General features: G+C 39.7%; 1 protein-coding gene across 6 annotated transcripts in view; it reads right to left on the bottom strand.

Moving 5' to 3' along the window:
- Positions 1-12,099, bottom strand: part of GRM1 (glutamate metabotropic receptor 1) — a 334,828-nt gene extending 322,729 nt beyond the window's left edge. For 4 of the 6 annotated variants that reach the window (XM_019744493.2, XM_019744495.2, XM_019744498.2 and 1 more), the window contains exons 1-2: positions 11,929-12,099; positions 9,519-10,537 (exon numbers count right to left, since the gene is read on the bottom strand). In XM_019744493.2, the coding sequence (XP_019600052.2) occupies positions 9,519-10,218 (700 nt within the window). In that variant the 5' untranslated portion in view covers positions 10,219-10,537; positions 11,929-12,099. Of the gene's footprint in view, positions 1-9,518; positions 10,538-11,110; positions 11,361-11,892 lie in introns of those variants that run through there. The other 2 variants (XM_019744494.2, XM_074333687.1) reach the window with 2 other exon arrangements.
- Between the last annotated feature and the right edge of the window lie 230 nt (positions 12,100-12,329).

Genomic DNA, 12,329 nt, shown 5'->3' with positions numbered 1-12,329 from the left:
TGCACACCCCTGCCCCAGGACATTCCTGTATTCACTTCACACAGGCTCACTTAGACTAAGGACATCTTCTTAATTAAGGTTAGAATAGCCTGATGACAATAATGATATCTTACACTCATCTAGCTCTATACACAGCACTAGCTCATCTCATCTGCACACTAAACTGAAGGGGTTGGTTTGGTCCATTTTATCCTGATGGCTCTCTAAGCTTGGTTAATTACATGAACCCTTTAGGTTACTCTTACTCCTGAACCCCCAGAATCCAACCTTAGCCATCGTCTTCCAATGTTTTGTCTTTATCCAGTATACACTGCCCCTGATTACTTGTTGTAGAGATGATACCACAGAACTATCTGAGCGAATGTGACTCACAGCCCTCACAGAGATGGAATCCTTTGTTGTTTCATTAAAAAAAAGTGCTCCTTTCTGGTCTTAATTTGCTGCAGTGAAGGGACTGGGAAAAAATAACAAACTGATAATCTCAACTAGAGCTTCATGTGGAATAGCCACTAATATAAGTTGGAAGTTCATTTACTCTGAAAAAGGAGCTTTATTACAACATGGTAACAAGCACAAATATGGAGGTAGAGCTGCTCGGATCCAGAGGAGAAATTAAATCAAGTAAGAAAATGGTTGGACCCAGATTTTCCATGGAAATACGGAGAGCAGGTAAGTGGGGAGCAAGGGAAGTTTAAGAGGTTTCTCTTGGTCAGAGGCTAGCTGATGTTTACAAGTTCAGAGACAGAACAGCTCTTGATGATATCAAGATGCAAGACTAAGGTCAGAGTGGGTAGGTGGCTGGAGAGGAGGCAAAGGACACAGAATTGAGATCATTGAACAATGAGAGCTATCAATGAATGTCAGAACCACCCCAAAGTATGGCAAGAGTTGACATTGAAGGGAAGAGTATTAGCAGTGAGAATGCATTTCCAGTGACAGAAGAGTCTCCTGGAAGCTGCAAATAACAGCCACAAAGTTGGGAAGAACGTAGCTGGGCTGGATGACGTAAACCTCACAGGAGAAAGGAATGCATGAGAGTGGATCATGGGATTTAAAAACTAACAAAGAAGCAAATCTTGGTTTAAGAAAGTATCCGACACAAGCCTGTGTAAGTCGCAGCTTGGCTACTCACAAATTTTATGGTCTTGGGCAAGTCACTTTTATTTCCCTGGGCCTTTGTGTTCTCATTTGTAAAATGAGAAAGCTTTCTGAAATCTATGGCAGACGCTGCACTTTTATCTTAACCATGAATTTCATTTTTATCTTATGTGACTAGGTTTTAGGGTAAAACATCTACACCTGATTAACTAATTTCACGCATTTGCTCAATAGTCATCAGCTAAGAAGGACTAATACCTTAAGAATCAATCTCTTTGGTGGGAGTTTAATGAAAGCTAGTTGTACATACCATTTCCTTGTCCTCTGAAATACCGGTATGAGGTAAACATCTGGTAGCAATTATCATTTAAATTGTACAAATAAAACTGAGAGGAACACACAGTATTTCCCATATCTTTTGTGCATTTATTTTTCTTAAAAAGTGATTAAATGTACTTTTTTGTGACCCATGAGACGATAACTACCTACCGTGTTTCCCCGAAAATAAGACCTAGCCAGACAATCAGCTCTAATGCGTCTTTTGGAGCAAAAATTAATATAAGAACTGGTCTCATTTTGCTATAAGACTGGGTATAATATAATATAATATAATATAATATAATATAATATAATATAATATAATACCAGGTCTTATTTTACTATAAGACTGGGTCTTATATACTATACTATACTATACTATACTATAATACTGGGTCTTATATTAATTTTTACTCCAAAAGACGCATTAGAGCTGATTGTCTGGCTAGGTCTTATTTTCAGGAAAACAGGGTATATACTGGGGGTGCCAAAAAAATGTGCACAATTGGACACGATCAGCATTGCTCAAGCAGTAGTTCACCATAATCAGAAGTGTCTGGATGCTGATGGTAACCACTTTGAGCACCTCTTGTAATTGCAGAAGTGAAACATGACTTGTGTTCCTCTTTTGTTATTGGTGTATATTAAGTATTACAATTTTAATAGTTTTCCTTTCTTAAAATGTGTGTACATTTTTTGGCACCCTCTGCAGTTCTATGTCTCTTCCAATGGACTATGGGACGCTTGAGGATAATAATAATAGAAATAATAATGATAATAATAGTTATTATTCTTTTCTGTGTTCCTAGCAACAAGACCAGTGTCTGACACAAGTAGACACGTGTTTATCAATGAATAAATGGTCATGTCTCCATTAGAAAGCAAAATAAATTACTTGATAAGCAAAGAACTGCTCCCCTAAATCTTCTTGTGGTTCAATTGCCAGTTAAGGCTTTTATATGAATCCTTTAGATAATTGCCTTGAATCTCAATTTGTTGGCCTAAAGTGACAAAAATAGATAATCTTAAAATTGATAAATGAGGATTTCTGATCACCAAGTTTGTGCTTGAGCCCATAAATTCGCTTCATAAAAACATTAATGCTATATTTGGTACCACTGTGCCTTAAGTTTAAGAAAGCAAAACTTCCCATGAGACTGAAGAAAATTAAAATTATAATTTTTCATGTAAATTAAGATTCAAAATGGTGCAGACATTCACAGAGAACAATTAGGCAAGAAACACAAGTAGAACTCACACACGTAAATTACATAAATATTTCTCTGTAAATTTAAAATCTAACAGTAGCTCTCTGATGGATAAGCAGCACATCATTTTGACAAGACTTCATGTCTTAACTTGATTCTGGTTTTCAACTACAGCTTCTCTGAAAACTGACAATCTTCTCCTACTGAGATATTGCTTCCAATCTAATATCAGCACAGTGCCCTCTGAGTTCTTTTTCAGTGGTTGTAAGGTGCTCATTAAACCATTCTGCCCTCGACTTTGGCTTCTCAGCTCTCTGTGGTCTGACTAAAGGCCATGTTAGAAATATAGCTTTTGAAAACAAAAATCTCTTTATGGTGACACCAACCCAGCCACTGCTCAGAAAGTTATTTAAAAACCCATGAAACAGTCATTGCATATTAGCTCCATAGATTATTAGGAGAAACATTTTAGTGTCTGAAGAGGAACAGCAACTGGCAAGCCACATGATGGAAACATAAAATAGAAGCTGCCACTACCATCTACCCTATTCAGACCAGCTCTTTATAAAATTTGTTCCGAGGCAAATGAAGTCTCAGAGTGATTGATGGTAGGGCAGGAGAATCAAGAAGAGCTGAAGCTTTCTCATAATAATAAAGGGGTCTCTTTTTTCCATCTTTGTATTTCACCTTAATCTTTTGCACATAGTAGCTCTTTACTAAATACTGATTATATAATTTAGAAAATGGGTTTCATAAGCCTAGCCAATATAAGAGAAAATAATGTAAAAACTTGAAAGTATGGCAATCTGGGACCATTTTTGGTAGGAGTAAATAACTGTATTTTTCAACTGGCATCAAGATTACCACTGCAGCCCAGCATCTGTAACAATTGATATTTATAATGATTACATTGTATAGTCAAGAAAAGTGTCTATTAAATCAGCAATCTCTTTAACAGAGTTTAGGGAACTATGTAATACAGATTGCAAAAATCATTTTGTGAAATATTTAAAATACAAAAGATTAGAGTTTAAAGACACCGACTCTCAAGTTTCCAGGTAGGTCAGCTGGAGAATCAAGGTTCTGGGTAAACAAGGTTTACTTGGATGTGAACAAATGTTTTTAATCACAAATAGAGAACCTCACAATTATCTCCCACTTTTCTTTTGTCCACACACCCACTCTGGCTAATAATGTATGTGTTTTTTGCCAAAGTTCACATCAAATTGAACATATAAGTCTAAGTCCACCCTGTTTAAACCTAAAAAAAAACAAAACAAAACATGGTTTGAAGTCTACTTATCACAGGCCCGTCAATTACACCAAAATCTCCCGGTCCTCCGGAATTGCAAAACTGAAGATTTGCCCCTAACTCTTTGCTACATCAAATTCTCCCATAAAGTACTCCTTTGGAATGCTTTTTATACTTCCCAATTATTTTAATAACCTATTACCTAGAATTCTATAATAACTAACTTTTTCACAGTTTTTTCCCCTCCCTACCTAATGTATCTCATTTACACATTTCAGTAAGAATTTGTTTTCTTTTAATTATCTTTGAACCACATCAAACTCTGTTTGAACGTATCTTTCTTGAAACCAACACTCTCTGGAACAAGCTTCAATGTTCTCCATTATTTGTCTTTCATATCAATAAAAAAATCACAAAATCACAGATAAGAACCCACGCTGGAGCTGACATCTTTGTTAGGAGTTCCTGGCCTACACTCTCCACTCCCGGGAAGCAGACCTGCTTATTTTATCCCCCAGAGGGACACTCTTACTACAGCCTCTAACTTTTACAAATGCCATATTAAAAAAAAAGAAAAGAAAAGAAAAGGAAGAAAACTAATCAAAATTCCCTTTTCTCTAGCTTTTTTCTAGCTAATGATACTAATATTTTCTTTCGGTGTTCCCTAAATTCTATAAAGTCATGTTTTTAAATGTCTATAACTGTAATGATTTATTTTTGCTTGTTTCTATTTGTTTTACATGTGTACAAACTATAGTCCCTTTAGAGTATAAAGTATCTAGTAACTGAGACCAAGTCTTCAAATTTCTTATGTATGGTGTTTTGTATAATAATTCAATGAGAGTTGAATATCTATTGTGATGGCTTTTCATTTAAACTACTATGTTTATATATTTACCTATAAAGAGGTACATTATGTAATGGAAAATCCCACTGTCAAGGGAATTCACAGAGCAAACCAGGGAGTGGTTCAATAGGGATGGGCTCTGAGACTCTATACTTGATCTCTCTTACTCAGTTTTAATGTATGTAATTAAATCCTGAGGACACTAAGCTGAAATCCTAAAATGAATTAAATAATCAAAATCCCAGAACGTACTGAGAAGGCAGATTTAAGCTAACAATTTTACATTTAAAAAGAAACAAACAACAAAAAAATTCTACTCTTAGATCTAATAATAATATTAATAATAATATTAATAACTGCTCAAGCCTAAAAGGGAGAGGATACGGCCTAGTAGCAGTACATATTTTAAGAAGGACTTTTGGATAATCATTTATCTAAGAAATACTTGAGTTATCTATGACGACGAGGACACTAAAAACTAGAATATATGGGTGCAGGAACTGGTGAGGTATGCCATAAAAGAGAGGATTTATGGATGATAAATGTCACATGGAAGAGAGATTTGAATTGTTTGAATGACTCCCAGGAGTTAATAGAGAATTGGTCAAAATTTCAGGGAGATAGGTCATTACATAGAAAAACTGACTAATAGGTGAAATTCTGCTTCTGCATTTGAGTCCTATATTCTCTCACTATCTTACAAACCCTAATCACAATTTAGAAACTGAGATCATATGGGAACTACATCTTGGCAAAGATGTTATCCTGGTGTTTTAAGCATCTTTAATTGATTGGCCTAAATAACCTCTCCAGACACTCCAATTCCTTATTTTGTGATAAAATACAACAATTTGTTAAGATAACTTACGGTAATATAGGTTGGAATCAAGCTAAGAAAGATATAAAGAAAGTTACTGGTGCATAGATAGGAAACATATTTTTAGAAATAAAATTTTTATATGTAATTGCATTAGCAAAAGTAATACTTAGCTGATGCATTTATGACTTAGGAGGATTTTCCTCTGATGCCGTTAGACTTTTTATAAGTAAGTTTATGTCAAATAGAAAAATATCTTCTGAGAAGAAAATTATTGGATTTTGCAAAGAAGCCAAAAAAGCCAATTTCAGATCAAAGATAAGCAAATGTCAGAAAAGGTACACCACAATGAAAACATAATTTTTTTACAAGGGTACCTTATAGTGAATATTTTCAAAAAGGAAAGTGACATCACTAAATCCCTTATTATGTCAATGCTCATCTGACACTAAGGGACAAAATACAAGAGAGAAAACCTTAAAACAAATGAAATGTACCCAATCCGAAAAAAACTTCTTGAAGCTACAAGCTCAAAGGATGGTTTGTGTTGTTGTTTTTTTATTAGACTTGTCCAATGCTTTCAATTTAATCAACTAGAATTATTTTAAGTACTGTATTTTATGACCTTTCAATATGAAAAATTTGGTTTTGATGGGAATATGCATTTGATCAGAAGGATGGAATACGGTGTCCTTGGCCGAGATACTCTTCACAGAAGATGGCTATTTTTGTATTGTATGCTTGGCATATTTAAAGACGTACATTCCAGGTGAGTAGCCTGCTCTAAAGGGCATTCCATTTTTGTGTGTGGATATGGCTCTGGTGCTTGAGTGAGTCCCCCCACCCTTTGACAGATCCTATTTCAATATTCCCCTCAGGAACCCATCCTGAAAATTTTCCGGAGAGGCTATGGCAGGTAGTTTCACGTGCACTGATTCTCTTGTAGGTCAGGTAAAGTGACAGTTGTCATGACCAGAGGACACATGTGGTACCAATAATGTGGTAGAAGACTGAAAAATATGCAAAAAAAAAAAATATATATATATATATATATATATATATATATATATATATATATATATATATAACAACTGAATTCTAGCCGGTTAAAAAACAAAACAAAACCATAAAATACCCCTAAGCTTAACTTTACAATAAAATGAAATAATACAGGGATATAAAAACAATTGGAGCACTCAACGACTAGGGTGCTCCATCTGTGACTTTAAAGCCCATCAAAATTAAACACAAAAACCAAGGTAGTCACTTAGAAATTTTGATGCTCACTGTACTAGGCTAACTTCTAATAAAAGAAATTGTGATGTTAAAATGACAAGAGAATGGCTCATTTGGCAAGGAGAGGTGAAGGTCACTGAAGTTTCCAGAATTTCTAAGCTCCAAATTGCTAATATCCAGACAAACTGACTTTCTTCCTGAATAGTGCCCAGATGGCAGAGACAATAGTGATGTGTGGTCTCACTTTTTTTTTTTTTTTTTTTTTTGACAAGGAACTGTCACCAGTAGGTGACCCCATCAGTCTGAAGGCAGGAAAATTACTAAATGATGCAAGAAGGTGCCTGCAGGCCAATATACCCTGGGTCCCTTAGAAGCAAGAGGGCAGAGCCTTAGGAAAAACACATTTTCAGTTGGAGTTTATACAAAGGAGGCTGTGACATTTCTTTGCAGATAGAAGAAATAGAAACAATTTACTTTCCACAGATTTACGTCTAATAAGAGAAGAAATAAATTCTCTTTGAGAAAAAATATGATAGCGTATATAAAAGGCAAGGCAAATTGCATAATCTCTTGGTAATAAAATAGACACCAAAGTTAGCTCTGATGCTGTTCTATGAATGCAATCTAGTCTGGAATCAACTACAATAATGGCATGAAGACATTATCTCTGCTACACAACATCAGTCAGAAGGCAGAAAGGAAACAAAGTCCAAACTAACAAAAGGGTGAAATTTTAATACGAGCCCTTCCTCAACAAAATTGACAAACACAAGTGCAATTCATTTTCAAAAACCATAATTCTAGTTGTCAGAAAATAATCCACGATTAGCCATTATTTTTAGCAAAGTGAGGCAACTGGAAAACAGCTTGAAGAAAGCAGGGTGGGGGGGGGTTCTTCTCTCAACTGCTCTCCACTCCCCCCAAAATGATATAATAGAATATGGAAAATAAAACTACTGCATACAAATGATGAAGTATGACTCCTTCTTGAAGAACGAATTGACACTTCTAATATCTGTAATCAATTACGTAGCTCAATTATTAAATATTTAAATAAATCACATTCAATCTAGATTTTGCCATTACCTCTTATGCTCTCTAACGCTAATAATTAACAATTTTTAACTTGTGCTTTCAAGGTGTTATAGTTAAGCACTAGAGGAAACTATATTCAACATTAAAAATGTAGGAAATTAACATTAAAATGTAAGGGATTAACATCTGAACTTAAATTTGCATCTTAAAAAAGTAATATGAGATTTTGTTGAAAAAGAGGTATGCAGTTCACTATTTAAAAAATCAAGATTCAGAAATGTGAGTCAGTTGTTAGAAGTCACAATATTGCAGCAGAAAGTTTTTTTTTCCAAATCAAAGTCTGAAATTATAATGTATAATTCTACATTATTTGGGTTTGTTTGTCCTGAAAACTCTGCTCCCTTTATAAATTAAAGCATCAGTTTTCATTAATAACCATATAACCACTTCAGTAGGAATGATTCTTAATTTCTATCATCAGACTTCACACTAGTAACTGAATATTGTGTAACTGCTAAAAAAACATGAAATCGTGCAATGGCCTTTTTTAAATAATTTGATATTAAGAAATATGAATGCAGCAATACCCTCAAGATTCTCTTCCATATGCCAGCACATACATGTATGTGAATTGTCCTAGACATTAATTTATTACCAGGGTCTCATTTTCTTCATAAACCTGACAAGGGAGTTAAGAGCACATGACTCAAAAGTCTCATTTTATCCAAAATTTATATAGACTAAGATAAAGAAAGAAAATCTTTATATAAGAAGTTCTTTGAGAATTTATGTCTATAAAACTCTGCAAATGTCAAAGTTTTAATCTTAGGTAATCCTGCTTTATTTTTAAAAGCCATTTTAAACCTGATATCTACTATCCTGTCATTCGTCACTTATAATTGGTCTAACTTTAAATTCAAATGAGCAAATTCATTATGTTAAAAGACTAGAAACCAAAACTCAAATCCTATCCAAGAGGTCATTAGTGTTATCTCTCCTAAAACAAGATAATTCTTAGAGGGTGTGGGGACATATGGACAATTTTAACACAAGCAGTAGGAAGAAAATAAATAAATGATTTACATTGCCTTTGTATTTAAGGCACCTGAGAATTTAAAATATAAGTTTCTGATATACTGGGGAAAATGAGTGCATTAATCCAACACTCACAGGTTAAGTCTCCTGTGTAAGAAGGGGCATGCTTGGACAAAGAAGCAGCTGCAGCTGATCAAGACAAGATCAAGCTTTCAGTACCAAGTCAGGGGACAGTGTTCTTTGCTTTTGTTTGTCTTGTTTGTTTGTTTCTAATTGCCTACGTTGGATGAATCTGTTAAGCTGGGAAAATCGGAGCCAGTCACTGAAGGGTGGGATAACACCATCAGCAAATAAGTCTTCCAAAAACACACACTCAGAAAATGAGGGCAAACAAATATGTGAGTCCAAACTCTACAGTTGGACACCGTGCATGGAGAGTTGAGAACCTTTTGGGCTCCTGCTACTCCCCAGAAACAGGATGGGACACCGTTTTCCTACACTGTAAGATGAGAGAATGGGGATAAAAGGCAATGCCTGGGTGGGCGTTTACTGAGAAGAGCAGTCTGTTTCCCACAGAGCTAAAATAAACAGGGAAGAAACCATTTTCCTAAGCACACATCATGCAATGCTCTGGCTTTTTCGGTACCTGTCTTTCCCAAAGGCAATGCCTACCTTCCGTGTGGACTGCAGAGACATACGTCCAATTGTAACGCTTGACTATATCAAGCATCGCTCTTGCCTGCAAAGTGTCAGAAGGGACAACCCTCAAGAAGTATTTGTACAGAGTTTTGTCACTCAGGTCGATGCTTGTGGCGGAATAGGCGATCTGGGGAATGTCAAAGAGCTGGAGCAGGTTCTGCACTTGGATAGCTACGGAGCTGGAACCCGGGCCGATCACGCCCGCAATGGGCTTCTTAGTCCTGCCTGGAGGGATCGACTGCCCGTCAGGCAAGCACCGGTTGAGTCCATCCTTCTCATCGCGAATGGAAATCAGAGAGTCCCTGATGAACTCAATGCTCTGTTCCAGAGCCACGGAGGAGTGCCAGCAGGAGTCCCGGATCTCACTGCCCAAGGTGATGTTGGGCAACAGGACGGGGTCCGCGTTGATCTTATCCAGCGTGTGGAACATGGCCTCCACCCTCTGGATGCCATACTGCTCCCTGATCTCCCCACACTTCCTCTCGGGCACCTTCTCGGCGGGAGGCTGGTGGTGGACTGAGAAGAGGGCCCCAATGATGACATCTCCGTCCATTCTGGCCACTGAGCGCTGGGACGAGGCTCCCGCCAGCAACACTTTCCTGCTGGGGCTTCTGGGGAGAAGGGTCATCTCCAGAAAGATCGCTGGGAAGAACACCACGAGGAGCCGGACCATGGTGATGAGGACGCGGTCCACAGCCGGCTGGCCACGTTCCCACGCTGGTCCCGCCAGCCGGGTCTGGGCGTGCACAGTGGAGACGCCGCACGCCTGCCTCTCCCCGCGCGGTCCCGCTCGCCAGCACCTCTCGTCCAAAGCTTTCGCCGCCTGCACCACCGCCTCCTTCCCCTCGGCCTCCTCCTCCTGGTCCTCCACGATCACCTCCACTCTCTGGAGGCGTGTCTAGGAGAATTCCACTTCCCCTCCTTCACCGGTGCCCCAAGGTAAACTGATCAAGGGTACAGTGGGCGTCGTGGCGGCTGCGGGAAGCTGGAAGCTGCCGACAAGAGAGGAAGAAAATCAAAGCTCCGTACCACTGGTGTCAAAACTCAAGGGTCAGTGATGTTAATAGTTGCGCACATCAGGATATGGGCCGGAGCGACAGCTTGGGAGGCAGCTCTGCTCGGGGCGCAAGGCGACGAGGCTCAGAGACACGCCGATCTGCCCCCTCCTCCAGCCTCAAGTCTCTTTCCGGTCCCCAAATACTCATTACGCTTACTGACTTTGGGGGTGGGGTGCAGGGGGAGGGACAGGGGAGCGGGCGCTAGGTCGTTCACCTTAAGAGAACTTTCAGGATTTGAAAAGATCAACTTTTCCCAGAAGAAATTTGCAAACTCTTTCTTTCATTTTAAAGGTGAATACTTCAAAATGAACTTGAACAAGGAGTGCACCTTTTACTTTAACTTTGAGGGGTTGAAGAGACCCTAAGGTACAACCCAAGCGGTGAATACAAATTTGCCAGCTTAAGGAAAGCCATAGTAGTTACTAAGGCAACACCTGGTAAAGTCTCAGCATGTCGGAGTTCGGTACGTCCCCTCCCTCCTCCCGCCCACCAAGAAGTCAGGCTTACAGTAGACGTTCAAGGAGAAAGGGTGCAGATAAGGTAACTTGTTTCCCCGCTGAGGATGGAGGGAGGGGGTGCAGGGGCCGCTGCACTCGCCTCAGTAGGGACTCGCCTCAATAGGGACCTTTGGCTGCACACAGTTATTAGAACTGGAACGAAGGGCAGCTTCCGGGTCGCTCTCGCCGCGGCAGCCCAGCCCTGCCGCCTTCAGCACCCTGGACAGTGCTGGGTCCTGCCACGGACACATTCTTCCGCAGCGCCGGGAGCCCACTCTTCGACCACCGAGTTCCGATTCTTTCACACTCCCCACCCCCGCCCCCCGACTTCGCTTTTTCAACCACTCTCCCTGCATGCTTTACACACACACACACACACACACACACACCCTCCCCTCGCCTCCTCACCACCCTTCCATCCTCATTCTCTTCGCCTTGCAGTCACTGCTCCCTTAAGAAAATTCAAACCTGACCGCTTCGGGGGGGCAGAGGCGCCAAATTTCAGCCGCCTGTGAGGCTGAAGTTGGCTGCCTCTCTCGTCCCTCCCTGGCTCCCTTTCTCAAGGTGAGAATCGGAGGAGAAAGGAGCTGAGGCAGCGTGTGGGGAGCAAGAACACAGGAGGGGAGGCAAGCAAAAGGAGGAAGACAACCCAGGCATTCATGGGTCCCGACGCTTCGCGGGATGCAGGACTAAAAGCAATGAATAAGCGGGGGTGCCCCAGGAGGAAAATCCCATAAATTGGGACTGTCTGTAACTGGGGGTGGGTTTCACCGCCTGGAGGTGTCTGCTCACCTGGGTCTGCTTGGAGAATTTGGACTTGAGACATACCTGAGTCCCGGTAGACAGTGCTATGGTTCCTGGGCCAGAGGACCGTGGCCACGCGCGGTTCGCAGACGCCTCAGCTCTAATCCAGCCGGTGCAAGGATGCGATCTGGGCTGTACACTAGTGCCCTCTTTCTTCAGCACTATTTTACCGCAAGGAAAAAAGAGGGAGGGGGAGCGGAAAAAAAAAAAAAAAAAAAACAGGTCACCAAATGCTTGTCTATAATCTCATGCATAAAAATCAGTCGTTTAATGGAGAGGGGAGGGAAGAAAAGCTAGGGAAGAGTAGGAAATAGTAATGCTTTACTACAACAGGGTTCTTAAACACGCTGCCAGATACATAAATAGTCAGATCTGATGAAAGGAATGGGGAACCGATTAGGCTGTTTTAGGTGGATATTCCTTGT

The sequence above is a fragment of the Rhinolophus sinicus genome, linkage group LG05 (assembly GCF_036562045.2).
Source record: "Rhinolophus sinicus isolate RSC01 linkage group LG05, ASM3656204v1, whole genome shotgun sequence".
Lineage (NCBI taxonomy): Eukaryota > Metazoa > Chordata > Mammalia > Chiroptera > Rhinolophidae > Rhinolophus > Rhinolophus sinicus.
This window is presented reverse-complemented; position numbering and strand designations above follow the sequence as displayed.